General features: G+C 40.4%; 1 protein-coding gene across 15 annotated transcripts in view; it reads right to left on the bottom strand.

Moving 5' to 3' along the window:
- The window catches only part of PROM1 (prominin 1), a 168,343-nt gene that overhangs the window by 86,959 nt on the left and 57,292 nt on the right, over window positions 1–24,092 (bottom strand). For all 15 annotated transcript variants that reach the window (XR_006353624.1, XM_043972684.1, XM_043972682.1 and 12 more), the window contains one exon: window positions 7,909–7,967. Coding sequence is in view for 14 of the 15 variants with exons in the window: in XM_043972684.1 (XP_043828619.1) it covers window positions 7,909–7,967 (59 nt within the window). In the remaining variant the exon portion in view is untranslated. The remainder of the gene's footprint in view (window positions 1–7,908; window positions 7,968–24,092) is intronic.

Raw genomic sequence — 24,092 nt, 5'->3', positions numbered from 1 at the left:
AAAAACAAAACAAACAAAATACACACAAATGAAAAGTCATGGAAATAGTTAATGCCTAACTAAAACTAAGTTATCTTTAACAGAAGGTATACATGACAGACATGTAAAAGAGGGAAGCGGAAATATAACAATGCCTTTTTCTCTCTTGGGGTAGTCTTGTTTTTCTCCACTCAAACCCAATTTTATTTCATTCCTCATCATCGAGTGGAGTTGTCCATTCTGAGCTCTCAAAAACTCTGTCTGCAGAGAGCTGAAGGAGTCCAGGGTTCTCCCAAGTCAATGGGCTTCCAGAATGGGCCTAGCAAGGGAAGCTTATCCAAGAACAAGCCTTATCAAAGTTCAGAAACTGATCACCAGAAAACTGGTCACCAGTTAATGAATTTTTTTGACCATGATAAATCATAAAACCATATATATGTTAAAAATATGGAATAGTATGCAATATATGACAGAAGAAATGGAGCCCACAATGAAGAAGTTACAAATCTTTAAAAGTATTGGTACTTCTGGCATTTGTATTTAGGTTTTAATTTCTCTTAATGCTATCAGTAAGTGATTTTCTGCCACTCATAGACTGTGCAAGTAAGGCTATCAGACTCTAAATTAAGACTTCTTAAGTCTTTTTTTGTGTTGTGTACATAGTTGGGAGTCTGGTGAAGACTATGGACCCCTTTTTCAGCATAATTTTCTTAGATGCATATAATACACAATCTTATGTTGAAAACCAACCATATAATAATAAAGGTTTAATTTTTTTCATATCTAAATTCATGGACACGCCTAAAATCTAGCCACAGATTCCTGTAGGGTCTGCAGACTCCATCAACAACATGGGTTTATGAAACACTTAGCATGTACCAGGCATTGTGCTAAGGGATGAGACACAAAGAAAAAAAACCCATAATCTCTGCCCCCAAGGAGCTAACTTTCTAATAAGAGGAAAAACATGAAAAAACTATGAACACACAAGATATATACAACATAAATTGGGGATATTCTTGAAGGGAATGCACTAGCAGTAGAGGAATTAAGAAAGGCCCCTTAAGGAAGCTGGAAATCTAAGTTGAGTCTTGAAGGATGCCAGGAGGTAGGGATAAAGGGGAAGAACATTCTAGGGATGGTGGACAGCTAGTGAAAAGCAAGAAGACAGGAGGTGGGAGTGCCACAGGCCTGGAACACAAAGAACCAATTAAAACTTCCTGGTCTAAATCTCTCTTCAGTAGTACTTTAAGCAACCATGACCATGAGGATATCCCCTGCCCCCAATTCAGACGGCAACTCCTCTAAGGCATAACTCTGGTTAACTCTGAGAGCTGCTGTAACCAAAAATTCCTCACCCTCTGACTGACCTGGTGACGACTGCCTCTGAACTTTAGCTAGGCTTATCCTTTGTCAACAAACCCAATCGATCTATCACCAGGCTTGTGATCCAGACTTCTCCAGACTGGTGGGACCTGTCACACTGTTTGCTCTGCTAGAACCGTTGAGAATCTAGGATCATCTCCACCTCAGGATATAAGGCCATTAATGTCTTGTCAAACTAGAAGAACCTTTTACCCTCTCAATTTCCTATTCCTGTGAAAAAGTAGGAGGTGTTGGTGGGGGAGAGTCTTTAGGGGACAAAAAAAGAGACATTAAAAAGTAGATGTGCTAAAACTCAACTCTGTTCTTAGCCCAGCAGAAGATAATAAAATAATGATAATGATAATAATAATAATAATAATAATAATAATAGCAACTTAGTACCCAAAAACATGAAATAAAGGGGAAAGCAAAGAACACCCTATGTCTTCCCCAGGCTTCCAGTCATAATAGATTGGAAAAGGCAATATCTCCAATTTTAATGAAACCTGTTTAAGATATCTAAACTCCTGGTATGTTCTCATTTTAATAATACAGTGAGCACTGGTTCATGGAATTAGGGGAAAGCCAGAAGGCCAGCAAATCAAGTGCTAAAGCTGGCCATATCTTTTAATGTACCAACACAGCCCACAAAATCCCCCGGCCTTATGCCTTATGCAGACCAGGGTGTAGGTCCTGCTATGTCCAGTTTCCAGGTGTCACATAGTCTGCTCTGGCCACATCTAAGCTTTCAAAAGAAAATCTATAAAGTTTCAAAAACAGCATCTGCAAATGATAGTTACATAGCAAAATTAAGTTGTTTCTACCAACTGAACCAAACAAACCCTTTTGGGGTTTTTAATTTTTGTTTCTTTGGTTTTAAAGGTGAACTGGTTATGCCACATAAAAGAACAACAGAAACACTGAAGCAGTGGTCTGCTTTGGCACTTTTCCTCCTTTTTGGGTTTATAGACACAACTCCTTGAAGTTGGGAACTATAACTTAAATCACTATGGGGGGGGGGGGAGGAGAAGAGACAGGCAATCAGGGTTAAGTGACTTGCCCAGGGTCACATAGCTAGGGTCAAGTGTCTGAAGTCACATTTGAACTCAGGTCCTCCTGAATCCGCTTTATCCACTGCGCCACCTAGCTGCCCCCTGGGAACTATAACTATAATTTCTTTGATTCCTCCCTCCATATCACGAAAAGCCAAGCTGAACCAGGCACACAATGGGTACTCAGTAATTGCTAGGAGGGCTAGCAATTCCACATGTCTGATGATCTTCATTTAATAAACATTTTCTGAGGTACCCCTCATTCTGAGTGCACCTTCTTTATCCTTTATGGAGTCCCAGAATGTGTTGTTCTCAGTGGAAGGTAGAGAGAGGGGTATATCAAAGGCTAGGGTGGATCATCTTTACCTGAGAAAGAACAATTAAGCCAGACTTACCTTGTACAGATATGGGTAACCAATTATTGGAAACCCCATCACAACTGTGATGAATATTAAAGAAGCCCTCATGTTGATCAAAATAAAACAAAAGAGCCCAATTAAAGGCAGTGGTAGGTAACTCAAACAAGACTGCACCTGGTCCAAGAAGAAACTTCAAGAAAGAAAAAGTCATAAAGTGATTAAATGAACAAGGAGAACTTAAGAATTAAGCACAGGTCAAGGTAAAAATTAAGGTGAATAGAGAGATGATCAGTGGAGATTGTCACAGGCTGTTAAGGGGTCCCCTGAACTTGTCTTTTTGAGTTTCTTTGTTTTCCAGAAACTCTGGACTCAGAGCATGCAGGAGGCAAGGACGAACCTCCCCCTGAGCTGACATAATGTGCTGTTTGTAGTACCCCAGGCTGGACTCCCTGTGCAGCCTTGTGGGGTAAGAGAGGCTCCAGCTGGTCTGTGATGATGCTTGTGCTGCTGGGCTCCTTTGCAGACAAGCAGACCCTCCTTATCTTCATAGTAAGTAGAGCAATTGCCAAGGGAAAAGAATGAGGCTTTTGCTATCACCTTGCTCATCCCCATGGGCATCCTTTCCCACCTTTGCAGCATCTTTGCCCCTCCCATGTCACACCCCTTTCTGGTATCCCCTCCTTTTGTCCTGCTACTATAAAAATGTAAACTTCTGTGGAATCAAGGAACCCCATAGGGTTCCCATACATCATTTCTCTTCTAATAAACCTGGTTTTCACACAAGTCTGGTGACATGACTGCCTGTTGACAAAACAAACTATACAAAGCTCTTACATTCAGTAATGAATGGAATTAACTACAAGGCAACTCAAGACTTTGGATGAAAATGATCAAATCAAAGAATGAAAATGAAGATGAGGACAGCACTCGCCTTGGACCTGATTCATTTGTAAGTTAGTCAAAAAGGCTTAAAGACCAGTTATTTTAGGATTTGCCAACAAAATCCAAAAGATGATACGTTTCCTTACTGTAACCCTTTCAGGGTGTGACTATAAGGTAATGATGCTGAATTTGAAAAAAGAAAAATCAAAACTTATGCAGAAAAGTGAGTGCTGTCCCTGCCTTAAAAATTGTTGTCATTCAATTATTCAGTCCTGTGTGACTCTCTGTGACCGCATTTGGGATTTTCTTGACAAAAGATACTGGAGTGGTTTGCCATTTCTTCTCCAGTTCATTTGACAGATAAGGAAACAAAGGCAAACAAGGCAGCTCAGTAAGCATCTGAGGCTGGCTTTGAACTCAAATCTTCCTAATTCCAGGCCCCATACTCTATCCACTGTCACCTAACTGCTCAATATACCTATTGCAGAGGAGGTGGCTAGGTGTCACAGTGGATAAAGCACCGGCCCTGGATTCAGGAGTACCTGAGTTCAAATCCAGCCTCAGACACTTGACACTTACTAGCTGTGTGACCCTGGGCAAGTCACTTAATCCTCGTTGCCCCACAAAAAACCCCCCACAAAACAAAACAAAACAAACTATTGCAGAGGCATGGATTACCCTGAAAGACAAGTTTTCCTAGCTTCCTAGTTGGGATATCCTGTGGAACCAGAAGCAGGAATTTTTGGCTAACTTCAGTGGTAGCAAAATTTCCTCCTTATTTTGAAATGGCTCAAAGGCAAGTAAAATCAAATCTAATCACTAAGAAGGGTGTTCAAGCTGGACCCCAGCATTTCTGTTAAACAGGTCCTGCTTTTCCACCCCTACCAAAGGTCCTTTCACACACTCTCCATCCCTCCATTCTTAAGGCTGCCCTGCTCCAATTGGTAAGTTCCTACCCAAACCTCCATTTAACAAAGTATCCATCTCAGTCACGTTTACTTCTAAACTGGCTCAGGCCTGAAACTCCAGGCTACTTTTCCATCTTCCCTCTTCAGGTCTCCCTCTTGACTCCTTTTATGCTTTTATGACCTTACCCCCATTAGAATATAAGCACCTTAGGGGCAGCTAGATGGCGCAGTGGATAGAGCACCGGCCCTGGAGTCAGGAGGACCTGAGTTCAAATCCAGCCTCAGACACTTGACACTAGCTGTGTGATCCTGGGCAAGTCACTTAACCCCAATTGCCTCACTTAAAAAAAAAAAAAAAGAAGAAGAAGAATGTAAGCACCTTAAGGGTAGGGCCTTTTGAAGGGTTTTTCTTTTTTCTTTTATTTATATTTTCAACTTAGCACAGTGTCTGGCACATAGTAAATGTATAAGAAAGATAATAAGGTGCAAGGTCAGGTGGAAAGGACCCCATCACCCCAAGTGGGATTGGAGGGGAAGGAAGAGTTACCTATTAATTTGCTATACACATTTAGCAGTGACAAACAGGAAAAGACAGAGGACAGCCCTTAAAGAGCCCTTGCCCACATAACCCAGAAGGAAAATTATTTAAAAGAAAATAAGCCACATTTAGGAATGATGGGTCATGCATTAATGTGCCTTCAGATGTAATAATTAATCTTGGTTCCAGAAGACTGCTAATGACACATATTTACCTCCTATTGCTCAAAGGTCTCAGATTATATAAGCAGAAAATATGTCAGCTTATTTTCCTAACACTACTTTCTGGTATAAAGGAGGGGTTGTATGGGGGCAGGCTATTTTGAAGTGGCAATGATTTTTTTACAAGTATCAATAATATATTACATGTAATATAAAAACATACATGTGTGCATACATGATGTTAAATCATGAATGCCACCATGGGGTAGTGGATGGAGAGTGGGTCTCAAATTTAGAAAGACTTGGGTTCACATCTTACCTCTAACACATCCTGGCTGTGTGACTCTGAGCCAGTCACTTAACCTCTCAATGCTCTCTGAGAGTATAAATTGGAGAGAGGGAGACCATCTGCATTGGCAAAGGGAAATTTTTTCTTCTGGGAGAGTTCCCACCACACCAGTCCCAAACCTTATCTTTATGTTAAGTCACAAGTCCCAAGAAATATAAGGAAAAATAAATAGAGTAGATCTTCTCCAACATCATTTTCCATTTGAGGAAACTGAGACCCAGGAAGGGAAATGATTTGCCTAAGGGGTTCAAACTTGGGCTTCCTGACTCCAAACCTGTCCTTCTTTATACCAGACCACACTTGGGTGAGGGTAATAATACTAAGACACTCCCTAGGGGGGCAGCTAGGTGGTGCAGTGGATAAAGCACCAGCCCTGGATTCAGGAGTACCTGAGTTCAAATCTGGCCTCAGACACTTGACACTTACTAGCTATGTGACCCTGGGCAAGTCACTTAACCCCCATTGCCCCGCAAAAAAAAAAAAAAAAAGGCACTCCCTGGATGAAGGGACAGTAGACCCCAAAGCAGCCAGTGAATATACTGCTGCTACCCATCAACACTAAAGTCTTCAGTCATCCTCTGATCATACCCATGGGGTTTCCTGGTAAATTATCTAGTTCTATACCTTCTCTCAAGCTCAGCTCCTGTGCTGCTAGCATACCCACCCTATTCATGGTTCTGATCCATCTGGGGGTGGACTCAGAAAGAGCCAGGCACCCTGGCTTTTCTTGAAGACAAGCAGAGACTCTGCTCTATCACCCCAATCACATGTTTCATGTTTTTCTAGCTCAGAAGTTAACTGCTGTCCTTTTCTAAAATCTTGGCCCCAAGGCTACTCAGGGCCAATTCCATGGTTTTAGAACTATCTCCTAGACAGGGTCTCTTAACTTAGGGCTGTGAACTTGCTTTAAAAATATTTTGATTGATTACTTGCTGTCTTGGGGAAGGGGTAGGGAAGGGAGAGAGAGAAAAAAATTTGAAACCATAAATCTTATAAAAACAAATGTTGAAAACTATCTCTAAATGTAACTGGAAAATAATAAAATATTTATATGGAAAAATATTCTGATTACTCTATTTCAATATAACTGGTTTCCCTTATAATCTTATGTATTTTTTTCATGTATTTGAAAATATTAGTCTGAGAGGGGGTCCATAGTCTTCACCAGGCTACCAAAGGAGTTCGTAGTACAAAAAACATGGAAAAATCCCCTGCCCTAGAATCTCAGGGTATGGTGCAAGTATTTTCTCAAAACCCAGAACCATTGCTAGTAGACATATTATTTATTGTACTCAAACCACATTGCAGGTTGCAGTTACTAGACCAATTAATTCTATAAGAGAGAAAACAGTGTCTTCCCTTCCCAGGGGTGAGGGGTTGAGGTTGGTCCTGTCGTACACGAGATATATAAACAAAACTAGGTGGGCTTAAAGAACTAAGCATACCTCCCTAAGTACAGACCCACTTTACTGTCAGAAAAGGGGTTAAAATCCTGGGGAGAATCTGATTTATGGCATCTTCAATCTCCCTTTTGCATAATGCAGGCATCCTGTGAGCTTCTCCAAGGAGTTTCTGAGTGTGTGTTTTCCTGAGTATCACTGTTCACTAACTGAGCATGCCTCATCTGAGGTCTCCAGGGTGCTGTGCCTTTAGAATATCTGCACTCATGGGACACAGGAGTCATCTAAATAAGTCAATGCCTCCCTTAGTTAAAGTTCCTTGATGCCTTCCAAGAAGTACCGGGTCAATTTCCTTCTCCAGGGGGCATTGCTCAAATATTATGCCGATATTTAAAGTCACATAAGGGGAAAAAAGAACTCACAAGTAGGACATGACAGCTGGTTAGCGACCTTACTACCCAGGACACCTTTGGTGCTTCTCTCTCCTCTCTGCCCCATGCCACCCTCCCAACCCCAACATACACTGAACAACCAACCTAAGATTAAAGGAACAGAAGCGTTCATTGTGAGGCTTAGTCTTAGAGAGAATAGGGGTTACAACTGGCTGAGTGACGTCAACTCCATACCTATGGAATTTCAATCTGAAATGAATCCACTCTGAACAAAGTTTTGCTTTTAGGTCCTGCTTTTAAAATATTTTATTAGTTTGGGAAATGTAACATATTCCACTAATGGAATTTTGACTACAAGGCCATAAACTCAACTTTCCCACAAACAGGTTAAGTCCAAATGGGCATCACACACAAATCTAGTAAGGAGTCATCGACATGATCAGCTCTGATTTCAGCTGAGACAAAGCACATTCCAACTTTGAAAAAAACACAAAGGACACAGAGAGACTGAAAAGAATATTACCTTCTGATAGTCATTCTTTGTGTGCTCAAACCTTTGCTGAACAGCCTTTCGGATGAGGTCTACAAATAAAAACACACACACACACAAAGAGACACAAAGAACCATCAGAACAATGACAGTTAGCAATAACAAGGTCAGTAAAGTATTGAGAATAACAAATGTTTGCATTCTGAAATTAGGATCCCGAAAATTTGAATCACTTTATATTTGATGGTATATGGATAACAACAATTGGCATAGTCAACCATTATCTAGCACTTGATAGTTTACTGTTAAGTCATAGAAATAAATGACATAGATTTGCGAATTGCTACATATAACTCTCTCACTAGAAACTTCCCAACAACTCTGTGAGGCAGAGACTTACTACAGGAGCCCCAAGGACAATCTTTCTGTAAAATGAAGCTTCTCATACTTTGCTTTCAAGCATTTGGTCAATAAGCATTAAGCATCCATGCACTGTGCTAAGAACTGGAAAAATTTAGCCTTTCATATAAGGTAAAATGAAATAATGATGCATTTTTTAGACTTTCCAGAAAATATTTTCCCATCTATAAAAGGGCAATTATTATTCTTTTTTCAACACTGAGTATCTCCATATTCCAACGTACAAAGCTTGCTGCCAAGGAAGGTACATTAAGCTAGTAGAATTTTACAAAGTGACTGCCTTAACTTTCTGATCTGAACACCCAAACTCAAACACAACACACTACACTCTTTTGCAACTATAACCCATTTCACAGGCTCATTCATTCTTTTAAGTCGTGTGTGTGTGTGTGTGTGTGTGTGTGTGTGTGTGTGTGTGTGTGTGTGTGTGTGTGTCAAATACTCCACGGGATAAGATGAAGCAAGCCTGGGTTCAGTCTCCTTTATATATTTAGCACTGATGAGGAATGAAGGAATCCACAGAAATGATTTTTTTCAGATAGCTGAAGATTACCTGATCATACCACCAACCTTGGTTATTTTTTTTAATTTTAATAGTTTTTTTTTTCTAAAATATATAACATGGTGCCAGCCACTGAACCTGCCAAATACTAGGTGCTAAATAAATGTTTATTTATTGATTGAAATGGGTGACACAGTGGATGGGGCACTAGACTTTAGATGACCCGAGTTCAAATCCTGCCTCAGGCACTTACTAGCTTGTGAGACCCTGGGCAAATCACTTAAGCTTGTCTCAGACTCAGTTTCTATACCATGAAGATAACAATAAGATCTAATTCACAGAGCTATTGTGAGGATCAAATGAGATAATATATATTAAGTGCTAAGACATTTGTAGAAAGGGTCTGATAGATTAGGATAATAGAGAGTGTAAGGTGTGACATATCCAGAAAGTATCCTCAGAACATCTGAGAAGGGAGAGAACACTTTCAGCTGGAAGGATTGGGTAAGACTTCTTAGAGAAGGAAGCCACCAAGCAGAGAGCCTGGAAGGAAGACAAAGATTCTGAAAGCTGAAGAGGAATAGGTTCTGAGAGAGAGTTCTAAAATGTATTTCATGTATTCATTGAACAAATATTGGTGAAGTGCTCAGGGAATATATAGAGATCACTGAACTAGGCAATGTTTAGCTAGGACACAATCCCTATCCTCATTGAGTTTAAAGGCTACCAAAACAGAAGAGTATATATAGATGGCTTTCATGCATGAGCTTTTTGACCTTTAGCTCACAGACTATGTTTTGTTTTTACTTTTTCCCCCGGGCTTCTCAATAGTGATTCAAAAGACCAAGGTCCGGGAAGTCCTGACTCCTTCTAAGTGGGGCCTACACTTACCTGTCATTTCACTGCTGCAGAAACCCGTAGATCATTAATAAGGAAAGGAAATGCCATGCATGTAACTGAAATAAGCCCCAAGATCTTACATAGAGCGTCACGAGATGCTAGTTAAGATCTCTCCTTCACTTCTCTTCCTCATCGCTGTTTAATAAAGCATTAAGTCATTGAGGAATCACCAGGCTATCCCCACTCCACAGCCATCCCAGCCCAATTCCGAATCCCACAGAAACAGTTTTCCAAAGGAAAGCTTCCCAGGTGAAATGCACATTTGGGTTGAAAAACTTAGAAATGTATTCTGAAAGTTCATTACGCAAACGCCGAATATCATTCTTTCAGTAGGACCCAGAAAGCTTGGCAACTGCTTGTCTGAGATCCTGGGCAATAATCATAGAGCTTTTTATAACCTAGAACTAGTTAGATCCCAAGGTCTGGTTGTCTCCCTTTTGATATACCTCAATAGCCCAATACAGTCAACTTTCAATTATCCATACTCTTAATGGCAGGGTGGCTCAGTGTTGTGGAGATAACATCATATTTCAATGTAGCTTTCAATTTGGGAACTCAGGGCAAAGAAATCCAAGTTTTTGGAATTATCTACACTCTAATAAAGTTAGTTATGAACCTCAGAGCTATCAACCTTTGGGGAAGAAGGTGAGGGCTGCAGTTATTGTGAAAGATTTAAGAATACATATACAAACCAATAAACAAGCAAAAATCTTATGTATACACATATGCATGTGTATATGTATACACACACACATGCTCAATGAATAAATGGAAAAGTGTTCAGTAAGAGCTTACTCTGTGCTAAGCCTGGTACTAAATGCCAGAGATACAAAGAGAAAAAGGAACATGGTCCCTTGCCTTCAAGGAGCTCACAGTCCAATCTGTGGAGGAAGCATATTTTTTAAAGTTCTATTACAGGGCAGCTAGGTGGCACAGTGCATAAAGCACCGGCCCTGGATTCAGGAGGACCTGAGTTCAAATCTGGCCTCAGACATTTGACATTTACTAGCTGTGTGACCTTGGGCAAGTCACGTAACCCTCATTGCCCCGCCCACCCCCCCCAAAAAAAATTCTATTGCAGAGCAGATGGAAAGGCCCAGAGATTCTCAGGTTATATAACTAGGTTCATAACAGTATTAGGGTATAGAGAGGCAGGGCATATGGCAAGGTTTACAGGTTCAATGTGATACCAGCCCTGGAGTCACAAAGACCTGAATCCAAATTTGGCCTCAGACTCATACCACCACCTATGTGTCCATGAACAAGTTACTTAGCCTCTGACTGCCTCAGTTTTTTCAATTATAAAATGGGGATAATAATTGCACCTCCCTCCTAAGGTTGCTATGAAGATCAAAAGAAACACTTGCAAAAGCACTTAACACAGGGTCTGATATACAGGAGATGTTTAATAAATGTTTATTCCCTTCCTCCATTCCTTCTTAGAAAGCAGAGTAAAAGCATATGATAAGGCCTGGTGGTGCTCAGTTTCATCAGAAGGCATGAAATTTTTGACTCCCATCTCATCTAAGTCTTAGCTTGACTGGTCAAGCAGCCTGGCAACGACAATCAATGGAGGGTGTGGTAATTGGCGGTAAGCCTTCCTGTCACTCATATGTCCCACATGGGTTTATGTACAGATTACTATTTTATACACACGTGTAAATGCTATTGTAATTAGCAAAATACAAGTTCGTTTTTGAAAGGCTGCTTCTTTCTCCATCCTCACTCATACCTGTGGTCAGAATGAGCACTGAGTGAAGCTATCACTGTCTAGTTAATATAGTCCAGAGATCGAAGTTCCCTTAAGTCAAATGCTGTAGTAAATGGAGACTAAGAATCCAGCCTAGCTCGACACTCATTGACCACAAAGGAATTAAGAAGGATATCATCACTCATCATTATCAAACATTTATAAAACTACAAATGCCTTACATAAAACACAATGTGTGTGTGTGTTGTTAAGGGTTAAAATTCTAGCTAAACTGTCTAAAATATCTAATGAGTGGTCGCCAGTAAATTATAGCAAGAGTTAGACTTTTAAGCATTTATTAAGGAGAATAAAGAATTTGGTAAAGAGAGAGAGAAAGGCCTAGATTTCTATCTATTAAGGGGAGAGCGCATTTCTAGCTCCACTCTCCACCAGCGTCCTCAGGAAAGAGAGCGAGACCGAGCGCCAGTCTCTTCCTTCCTCCTCCCACTAGCCCGCGTCACTTCCTGACGCCAAAGAAAAGACTCCTGGTCTTGCCCTCAAAGACCTGCGCTTCATGGGCGGAACTCTTCTATAGTAAATCTCCAGCAGGTGGCATCATTCCAATTGTTACAGTGTGTGTGTGTGTGTGTGTGTGTGTGTGTGTGTGTGTGTGTGTGTGTATATATATATATATATTTTTTTTTTTTTAATGTTCTGAAATATAGTATCACTTGCCATTACCAGGGTCAAGCAATGACCCATGATCATCTGATTGTCAACACAACTCCTATATTCCCTTCCTGGAAAACACAGCTTAATTGTGCAGAAAGATTATAATATCTAAAAATAAATTATCTCGGCTACATGAGGAGTTAACATAAAAGCCTCTCCTCCCCTTAAGAAAAAAAAAGGGTGGGGAGATGCTCCCTGAATCTGAGTACAAAGAAAATATCATCCTCTGAAAGAGGCTGGCACAAATAGATAGGTAGTGATAGAGGAGGCCAGAAGGGTTAACAGAGAAACTAACACCGTCCTTATCAACAACTGAAACTGATGCTCAGCACATGCAGAAATCCGCCCTCAAAGCAGTCCACTCTAAGAGTCCTAATTGTACAGGTTTTTGGGAAGGCCACAGCTGTCTCCTAAATCCCATCAAGGAGCTACCAATCTAAATTTAAATTATGTAAGGTAAGTTTTGACATCATGAAACATAAAGCGAATGGTGGATGAGTGGCACACTTCAGAAAACTGGTCAAAATGACTGGTATAGGAAGACTGGAAATAAGAATGCCACCAGTGTAGCTACCAAGGCTGCCCCAACCAGCAGTACAGAAAGCTTTTGAAGTGCAAATGTGGCAATGCAGTAAAGAGTATTCTATTCACTTTAATAGGTACATCCAGATAATGGAGATAAGGACATTAGGCTCACAGAATTTGAGGAAAATTTCCCCTCAGGCCATCCCTTTCCTATAAATCTAGTCAAAGATGATGACCCTCAGATGACTTTGAATAAAATAAAACGAACAAAACAAAATAAAACCTAAAGTCCACAAGAGAGAAGATATAGTTCAAGGCTGAATGTAGGGAAGAAGTGCTGAGTCCTGGGGCAATGTGTGGAAAGGGAAAGGAACTGAGTAGAAACTAGGGATGGAGGGGCAGGGCAATCATTGCTATAGTCATGGAACATCAATGACTATAGAGAGAACATATACATAGATTCCATTTCCAGCAATGTATGGGGAAAGGAAATCTCACCTTTTTTGGAGGGGGGGGGGTTGGAAATGGAGTTGAAAAAATAAATGTCATTCTATGAACTATATCTGTGAACTCCATTTATCAGAGGGTTGTATGGAAAGTCACAGTATGATGACCTACAGAACCTGGGCTAAATCAGAAGTTCCAGAAGCTAAAAACACCTATGAAATTTGTTTCAAATCTGTTTCAAATTTTTAAAAAATTAAACTGTTTTCTTTTCTTCTCCTAAAGCCACTAGGTAGCAAATAACACTGACAAACACCCACACACCCACACACCTCTCTCTCTCTCTCTCTCTCTCTCTCTCTCTCTAGTTGCTTGCTATAGGTAACGAAAATAGGGTAGACATATACAGTCTCACCTTCATTCTCATGTCTATGTGCCATGGGCATTTCTTTGCCCCCCACTATGCCAACCAATAAGAACAATAATAAAATTGATAGAAATCAGAAACTACAGGGAATATAAGGGAAGCTGGCACCTAATATGGCAGAGAAATAAACAAGAAAAAGGAAGGACCAATCCTAGCTGCCCACGGGACATACTCAGGTTCATTCTTTGCTGCCACAATAAAAAGGGTAGAAGGCTATGTGGCGGGGAAAGGCATGATTTTTCCCCTGAAAAGTTCTACCTTTGAACTTATCCTCATTGTTTCTAGAGTGCTCGTTTTTCCTTTTTAATATACTACGATTTACTATCATTCATAGATTCACTGATTATTTATTAAGTGCTTTCCATGTAGCAAGCACATGGAGTCAATAAAGTTTAGATAGGTAGTGATAGAGGAGGCCAGAAGGGTTAACAGAGAAACTAACACTGTCCTTATCAACAAACACTATCAACAGAAGTTTAAGGAAACAGTAGCCAGGGATTTCATAATTCTGGATGACAGGAAACAGAAACTGTACCTAGAAACCAGGTCTTTTGGATAAAGCACCGGCCCTGGATTCAGGAGTGCCTGAGTTCAAATCTGGCTTCGGACACTTGACACTAGGACCCTGGGCAAGTCACTTAACCTCCACTGCCCCGCAAAAAAAAAAAAAAAAAAAGAGAGAGAGGAAACCAGGTCTTAAAGTAAAGAAATATCCCAAACAGAGAGACCCTTGGGGTCTCACAAGTTTAAACAGGTTTTATGAGCATGCGCAGAAAGACCAAATGTGTCCTTAGGTTTACCTTATGACATTTAAACCCCAAAAACACACCCCTAGGGAAAAAGTACCTGCCTGAGGGCATGTCTTAGCACCCTAAAAATTCCAAAATAGGATATGAACCTCCCACAAGGAGGAGATTAGGATAATGAGGAAATAACCTACATTTCTCACTATAAATATAACCATTTCCATCTCCCAAACCAAGACACCTTTCTCCTTTGGTGTTCTCCCTGTGGCAATCTTTTAATAAAACTTAGGAACTGAGTCACTGAGTCTTGTAATTCTTTGGGACACCTCACGATCAATTTGATCAATTAAATCCATCCCTATATCAGTAGTACCTGTCTTTCTGAGACTTATAGTCTTTTAGCTCACATCTAGATCATTCTACTTTGTGTATAATTCAGCAAGAATTCTGGAGTGTAAACAATATAAATTTCTTTTACAAAGATCTCTTACAGAGAGATCTTGATATGAATAGACATTCTGCAATAGAAGTGATCAAAGGATACAACCTGGAAATTTGTTGTTGAAAAAATGTAAAGCATTAAGTAGGTGGTACAGTGGACAGAGTGCTGGACCTAGAGTAAGGAAGACTCATCTTCCTGAGTTCAAATACAGCCACAAGCATTTAAGAACTGTATGACCCTGGGAAGGTCACTTCACCCTGTTTGCCTCAAGTTTCTTCATCTGTAAAATGAGCTAGAGAAGGAAGCGGCAAACCATTCCAGTATCTTTGCCAAGAAAAATCCAAATGGGGTCACGAAGAGTTAAAACATGACAGAAAAAAACAACTACAAAACTATTAAGAGCCATGTGAAAAATTCTCACAATTGCTAGTAAGAGATATGCAAAGTTGAGCAACTCACAGATGACAAGCGGAAAATTGTTATTGTTTGAAGGTCTTAGGGAGGACAGGGAAATTACTGCACAGTTGGCAAAGCTGTGGGTTTTTTTCAACCACTCTGGAAAGCAATTTGGAACTACAACTAATACTACCTCTGGGTTTATATCCCAAAGAGATTGAGGACAGAGAGAAAGTACCCATAATACAAAAATATCTAGAGCAGCATCTTTTATTTTTTAGCAAAAAAGAAAAAGAAGAAGCAAAGTGGGCATCCATGACCTGGGAAGTAGTTAGATCCATTGTGATGTTAGCGTCATGAATTCAGAGAAACCCAGCAGGACTTGTATGAACTGATCCAAAGTGAAACAAGCAGAACTAGAAAAACCATTTTCAGGATGATTACAATAATGTAAAACAAAACAAAACAATCAACTTTGAAAAACATGAGGGTTCTGACTGATGTAGTGACCAACCACGACTTTCAAAGTCTGATGACAATCTTTTGGCGGGGCAGGCAGAGGTTAACTGACCACAGGTACAGAACGAAAACTATTTCAGGACCCCTTTACACTGGGGGGGGGGGGCAGCTAGGTGGCAGTGGATAGAGCACCGGCCCTGGATCCAGGAGGACCTGAGTTCAAATCTGGCCTCAGACACTTGACACTTAACTAGCTGTGTGACCCTGGGCAAGTCACTTAACCCCTATTGCCCCACCCAAAAAAAAAATCACTGAGGACCCCCTCTCCCCAAGAGCTTTTAGTTTGTGATTCTCTTAATAGTTACCATATTCAAAATTAAAACATCTTAGTATTATTACTATAGTTTTGAATTTCCAAACCCCCTGAATTGGTGGGTCTAAGGCACCCCTTGGATGTCCCTGCACCCATCAAGAAATAAAAAATGTTTTCCTCATTAAGCTGTCGTGTCTCCCTATTGATAATTTTAAAGTCCTTTATGGGTTTTAACTTTCCTTCCTTTGATTTACAGAAATGCACCTAGAGTAGTCCCTGATATCAAGTTGCATGCACTATTTCCCTGGGTTCCCCTCCAAACCTCTCCCAATAGTTATTCTTTGGTCTCCTTCATTTGGAGGCCCAGGATGCAGGGTGCTGATAACTGAATATTCTTTCCAGAAAAAAAAAAGGGAACGTTTACCCTAAACCATGCTGCCTCTCTGATTATATGTGATGAAAACCAGGGAAATGCACATAAAAGTATAACTTACACTTAAAAATTACTTGGACCCTTGAGACATATCTTACTGAGCATATGTGCATAGAGTTTTAGATGACTAATAATCTTGGATTTAATGCCTGACGTGTTTTCTAACTAGAGTTAAAGAGATCTGCTGGGTAGGGATCATTTCCAGGGTGAATTACGTCAATGCTTCCAAGCTCTTCCTAGACTTCCATGCACTGCCCGGGCCATCTGTCCTCACATGGCTCTTGGTGAGGTACCTCTCTCACTGAACTTTTACATTCCACCTTGTCCCATGGTTTTAACACTGATGCTATACAGGAAACTCCACGAGGGCAGAGTTGTTGCTATCTTCTCTGTATTCCCCTAGTCAAAGGCCTTAGATATAGGTGTCACTGAACAAATGTCTACTGAATCAACAACAGTTAGTAATACTGAACCTAATATACATCCTACTGCAACTGCATCAGCCAGAGTTTCTAAGAGGACCTGGCTTGAAATCCCACTTCTGATGATCACCCCCTAGGTAACCTTGTGGAAGCTTGTTAAATTGCTTGGGCCTGAATTTCCTTATCTGAAAACTGAAGGGGTTGAGCCCAGTGACCCCCAAGGTTCCTCGGAAGTAATATATTAGCCACAAAAATAGATTACTGGTACAATTTCTGAACCTGACAGTTCTCAAATGTAAAACACCCTAAAAGTTGAAACAAATAAAAGAATGAATGAAAAATAATAGACTGTTCTCTACAAGGTTGACTCTCAAATCCCTATTTCAGTCATTCAATAAGCATTTGTTAAGTGCTAGCTACATCCTGGGCCACAGGTTCACATATGTGCAACTGCAACTTTCATGGAATTTACAAATTCTCTCTGAGGGAAAAGCAACATGAAAAGATATAAATAAATACAAAATAAGTAAAAAGCAATCCCCAGAAAAGGAAGGCCCTGAGGGATGGGAAGGAGGTAAAGGGATAGGAGACAAAGAGAAGGCAGATCAAGGTAGGATAGGGAACAAGTTAGTAGTTCTATGAGTTGTGTAAAGGAAAGGGATGGAGGTAAGGGATACTGAGAAGCAGAATCTAGATTTGGCAACCGAATGGAGATTGGGAGGAATGGTTAACAACTCCTAAGCTGTGTACCCAGGTAGCTGGGAGAGCATTATTGTCCTGTTGTCAGCAGAAAAAGAAAAGTTGGGAAAAGAGAGAGCAGCCTGGGAAGGAAAAGACCAACCAGTCCCCTCATTTCTCCTGAATTAGCAATGTAACTCCAACTAACCTCTGGCAATCTTGAACTGGAGATTCCAAAGATATGTCAAATTCAACATGTCCAAACTAGGAATTATCAAGTACTGCCCCTGCCTTACCCGCATCACTCTTCTCTGAGGTATCCACGTTTTAATCTTCGTGTCATCCTCGACAGGTCACTCTTATCTTCCATACCCAATTAGTTGACAAGACCTGTCTGTCCATTTTACCTTCACAATATCTCTTAAATCTGTCTCCTTCTATCTACTCGCCAAGCCACTCTCCCAGTCTGGGTCCTCATCACCTCCTGCCAAAACATTTTAATAGCCTGCCCAACGGTACAATGGATAGAGCATGGAATTCTGAGGAGGTTTGGAACCAAGAAGAACTGAGTTTAAATAGGCCTCAGATAACAGCAGTATGCCTCGAGGTATATCACTTAACTTCTATTTGCCTCCGTTTGTGCAACTAACAGAAAAGAACCTACCTCGCCAGGGTCGTTGTGAAGATAAAATGAGATAACATTAGTAAAAGGTGCTTAGGCCCAATGCCTGGCACATAATAGGCACTATATAGATACTTATTCCTTTCCCTTTCAACCTATCCCTTCCCCAATGTACCCTCCACATAGCTGCCACTGTAATATTCTTAAGGCATGTGGCTAAGATATGCTCATATCACCTCCTTGCTTTAAAAGTTTTCAGTAGCTCCCTACTACTTCTAGGAGAAAATACAAGTTCAAGTCTCTCTATAATCTGGCCCCAGTCTACCTTTCCAACCTTATTCACATTATTCCCTTTCCTGTACTTCACAGCTGTCAAACTGTTCCCTGGACAGAGCATAGCACCTTTTCCCACCTCCATGTCTGAAATATGTCTTCTATTCATCTCCATTTTTCAGAATCCTCAAAGCTCAGCTTAGAGGTCATGTCCTCTGGGAAGTTCCCAACCCTTCCAGATGTACTTTCCTCAAATTACCTTTTATTGACTTCTAAAGGTATATGGTGCCAAGTAGGGAGACACGGAAGCCAAGGGTAATAATGGTTTAGAATAAATAAAATGAACCAGGAAACAATACATACAATGACAACAATACTGTTGACTGGAAAAAAAAACAATCAAAAGTGAATGCTGTGAAATTACAATGACTAAGCTTGGCCCCAAGGAAAAAATGAGAATGTACACTGCTCCCTTTTTGTTTGACTATGTATGGTTGTTGGGTGGTCCTTCCTCCCTTCTTTGCAAAGGTGTGAGACCATAGTGATGGAATACTGTATAGAATGAACTTGATTGATCCATTGTTTGATGTTGTTGAATTGATTTTTCTTCCTCTTTCTTTTCTATTCTTTATTATGAGGCACCTTTCTGGCAATTTAGGGGAAGGGACATACTGGGAAATGAAGGTGCTGTAAAACAAAAAAACATGAATAAAAAAATTAAATTAATTTTAGCAACTAGGTGGTACAGTGGATGGAGTGCTGGGTCTGAAGCCAGGAAGATTCATCTTCCCAAGTTCAATGTGGCCTCAGGTGTGCTAGCTGTGTGACCCTGAACAAGTCACTTAACCCTGTTTCCTTGGTTTCTTCCTCTTTAAAATGAGCTGGAGAAGAAAACAGAAAACCACTCCAGTATCTTGGCCAAGAAAAGCCCAAATGGAGTCACAAAGAGTCAGACACAACTGAAATGATTCAACAACAGAGGAAGATAGGACAAAAGAATGGATGTAAAAACAGGAGTACATTAAGTATGGCATGAGACATAATTGAACTATGCCTCCTTAGAAAATTCATAGGTGAAAGTGCAACAAAAAGAGGGAAAACACAACAGATTCATTTGTTTCCATAATGATGCATTTGCAACTTAGGATGCCAATGAAATTTCCAGATTTGAACCCTGATGAAACAGTGCCATGAGGTGGGTTTTTGCTTTCACCAATGATTTCCCAGAGTATGACCTGTAGCTGTCTTACAGCTGACTGGAAGGTTCAGAGGACAAAAATCCCCACTATTCTTAATGTTTGCTCATTACATACATGAAAAAACTCATTTGCTTTCATAAAACAAAACCCAGTCTCTTCCAACAAAAGGGTCTTTCATGCATCTGTGATGATCATACAAGATTGTTTGAGATACATTCATAGAGATAACTATGTTTAATGACCTTCTATGAGCCATAAAATGGTGAGATACGTTTGCCAAAGGATTTTGCTATATTCTTGGAGCATGCATGCCCTGGGCAAAGTCCAAATGGAAGAGGGAGCCCCCAGAAATGATAAGTTCCTCCATGTGATTCTGTTTGCCAGTAACTGGGCTGATTACATCAAGGACTAACATTTGCACGGTTTCCTTAACATGATCCCTGATTGCTCAAAAATTATCAGCATAGCAATGCAAACAGAAAGAATTAATGGAAGGAAAAGGTCTATAGTTCAGACTAAAACAAGAAATTGGATAGCCATTTCATGGAATTAGTATATAAGTACACATATCTTGGATAATCTGGAACTGCAGATGGAAAACAAGTTGGGCTCTGAAGGAAGGAATAGGAAGAGAATGATTTGGATTGTATATGGGAAATTTTGCAGTGAGTTCAAGAATCTCAAACTCCTCTCATGCAAAAAACCTCACCTTTTAAAAACAAATGTTCCAGGGGCTGCTAGGTGGATAAAGCATTGGCCCTGGATTCAGGAGGACCTGAGTTCAAATCTGGTCTCAGACACTTGACACTTACTAGCTGTGTGACCCTGGGCATGTCACTTAACCCTCATTGCCCCGCAAAAAAAAAAAAAAAAGAAATATGCTGTATCCTCTCCACCCCAAGAAAATGCAAGTTGATTGAGGGCAGAGAATGCTTGGCCTTGGTCTTTGTTATACCTAGAGTTTTGCAGAGTGTACACTTAATAAATATTTGATGAATTGAATTTTTGAAATAAAAACTTCTGACAAAACAGGGAAGGAATAGAACCCATGAAATAGACTGTGCTAAAACAAAAAATTATAAGTATTCCACATGAAAAACAGCCAAGAAAAACTAGTTGAAATGAGGTTTGAAAATTTGCTATAACAAGAGTAGTATTTATTTATTCCCTTTTCTCCTGCTATGTACAGAAGCTAAAGAGATATTATCTTTAATACACACACACACACACACACACACACACACACACACACATTTAGGAAAGCAATGTAGTCCTCCCATTGGACTGGACCAAAAGAAATTCTGGAAAGTAATGAGTCCAAATTTTTAAAAAAAGGAGAAGAAAGAAAAAACTACTAGAAGGTAACGGGTCCCTATTCCCCTCACTAAAGGTCTAATTTAAGAGTAATGATGGCAATTTGTCATTTGTCCATTAGAATCACCAATTTAGAACCAGATGGAAATTTAGGGTTCATCCAGACCAACTATACATTTTTAACAGCATTTAAAACATTCAGCTCATAACAGAGACTTAAAAATGCCTGTTCCCGCTTCCCTTTGCCTATACTAGGAATATAGACATACAGCATCACAGAAGGACAGAGATCATTTGTGTTCAACTATCTCATTTTACCCATAAGGAACTGTGAGGCCCCGAGAGGTTGGAGGTTAAGCAACTTACCCAACAGCAAAATGTGGCAGAGCTAGCATTTGAACTCAGGTCAGCCTCTCCAAGTTCAGTACTCTGGCCACCACAGCAGTCCCACTTCTAACACAACCTGGCTATGTGACTGAGCAAGTCACTTAACATTTCAATGCTCTAAGCAAATCTCTAAGACCATAAGGTATGGAGCTTAGCATCACTTGACACACAGTTCTTCTCACTTAGGTATTTAATAAATATTTATTGATTGATGGATTGAGAAGGTAGTTTTAATAGAGGGTGGTTCCTCACCCAGGTATTCTATATACCAACACTATCATAGTGAAAACCTTTATCCCTAATAATAACAGTAGCTGACATTTATACATGGATAACACTAAAATTTACAAGTATTTTATACATATTATTACATTTGAGTTTCACACTAACGTTTGGTCTAAAGGTATTATTATCATTTGGGGTTTTTTTTGTTTTGTTTTGTTTTGTTTTAAAGGCATTATTATCAACAGTTTACACACAAACACACACACACACACACACACGGAACCAGAGAAGTTAAATGGTTTACCCATGGTCAGATAGCTCATCCATCCATTCATTCATTCAATAAACATTTATTAAGCCGCGTGGGAGGGGCAGCTAGCTGGCACGACAGAGTACCAGGTCTAGAGTCGGGAAGATGAATCTGGCCTCAGACACTTACTAGATGTATGACCCTGGGCAAGTCACTTCACCCTGTTTGCCTCAGTTTCTTCATCTGTAAAATGAGCTGAAGAAGGAAATGGCAAACCACTCCAGTTATCTTTGCCAAAAAAACAAAAGAAAACAAAATGAAACTCAAGTGGGTCAAGAGTCAGACATCACTGAAAACTGACAGAACAACAAACATGCCAGGCACTATGCCAGTAATTGTCAGAGGCAGGATCTGAACCAAGATTTTTTTTTTTTTACTCAAATCTAGCCTTGTTTGTACTACAGCACTCTGACTCAGTAAAGGCTGGATGATCACTCACTGGGAATATCGTAGACATGATTCTCAGTCAAGGACAGATCTAACTAAATGCCTTCAAGATACCAAAACAATGCAAGAAGCATCAAGCTCTTCTTCAAGGTGACTGGGGCGGGGGGGGGGGGGGGGGGGGGGGGGGGGGGGGGGGGGGGGGGGGGGGGGGGGGGGGGGGACACAAAGACAAAAGGGAAAAACCATCCTTGTCCACTAGGAGCTTAATGGTCCCTTTTCAATTCTGAGATCCTGTCATTCTGTGTAACCTGTTGCCCCTGCAATCAATTAGTACTTTATATAGGTGATGTGTGCGTTTTCTTTAAGCCAGAATTGCAAAAACTTCTGCCAAGAGCGTTCCATCAAATGATAACTTCCAAGTTATTATAGGCCTTTTCAGGTTTTCCTGAAGTGTAAACCCAGTCATGAGATTCTTAGCTAGATGTCACCATAGATAGACTATGCTCCTGACATGTTCGTGTCAAGGATATTTCAAGTGTGCATGTTCTGTACGCCAATTCAGATCACGCCCCCCATGCCCCCAATTCCTTATTATCTAGTCTTCAAGAAATGCATCACCTGGATTTCAAAAAACGCACAGTATACCTAACCAACAGCCAACCTTCTGGTAATGAGCTTCTACAAATTTATGTTGAAACTGGAGCTATTCTGGAATTTCAAGCTTTTTTCCCCTCTATTTTTAGCCTACTTGCTGTCACTGGAAATGCCATTTATTTCCAAAATATGGCACCCACACACTTGGCTGTCTTCCTCTTCATTCCACTCCCACTGAAGCTCAGACTCTGCCTCTGTCTCGTACCCTCAACTTCTGATAAGTGAGCTTTAACCTCACCTGGCCCTAGCACCCCAGGCCTCTTCTTAGCCATTTTCATACCATGTTGTTTGGTTTATTTTCCCATCTTTCCTAGTTTCTCTTCACGTATGGCCTCATCCATTAGAAGCTAAGCTCTCAGAGAGTAGGAATTGCCTTGTTTGCCTGTGTTTGCTTGCGTTGCACAGTGCCAAGCAAATAGAAGAGCTTATTAAATATCTGTCCAGCTATTTACTGAAAATACAAACTCCTGATCCTGATATGTAAGGGTCTCCATAATTTGTTCTAAACCCAGGTTTCTGGTCATATTCTGCAGGTTTCTACTTTGCTAACTTGTTCATTCTGGCCAAACTGGATTACTAAATGGTGTCTGATGCCATCTGCCTCCCTCCCTTCATCCCTTAAAGCCCATATTTCTTCTCTCAACCATATTTTCCAGGAAGCCTGACCCAATTCCCTTGCTGAAAGTGATCTCTCCTTCATATTTAATTGTTTGGTGTTTTGTTTTGTTTTTAAGAACACTTGGTCTGGACCTCTCTTTGGCCACCATCCCCTTCCTGCCTTACAATACAATCCTATGTAGGCCTCATAGGCTCAAAAATCTATACTTTGGAGGGACTTTGGGGACTATTAAGACTAACCTTTTCATTTTGTAGATAAGGAAACTGAGGCCCAGCTATACTATTTGTCAAGGTCACATGGGCAATAAGCCTCAAAGATGAGGTTCCCTGAGTCAATGGCCAATGCTCCCCTCCCTTACTAGATTGTAATTTCCCTGAGGGCAGAAATGATGTCATAGGCATCTAGGTGACATGGAGGCATACTGGATTCAGAGGCAAAAAAGACTCAATTCAAAGTTTATCTCAGACACTTATTAGCCTTTACAACCCAGGGCAAGTCACCTAATGTGTCTATCTCCTGCAAAAATGAAGTAATATTAGCACCCACCTCCCAGGATTATTGTTGAGGCTAAAATGAGTTATCTGTAAAGTGCTTTAAAAATCTAAAGTGCTATATAAATGCTAGCTAATAATAATTATTATTATCATACTATCATCATAACTATTTTTAGTGATTGTGGAACAGCTAGATGTCGAATT

This window comes from Dromiciops gliroides, chromosome 6 (genome assembly GCF_019393635.1).
Source record: "Dromiciops gliroides isolate mDroGli1 chromosome 6, mDroGli1.pri, whole genome shotgun sequence".
In the NCBI taxonomy this organism is placed as follows: domain Eukaryota; kingdom Metazoa; phylum Chordata; class Mammalia; order Microbiotheria; family Microbiotheriidae; genus Dromiciops; species Dromiciops gliroides.
Note: the sequence above shows the minus strand (reverse complement) of the source record. Positions and strands in the feature narration are given on the sequence as shown.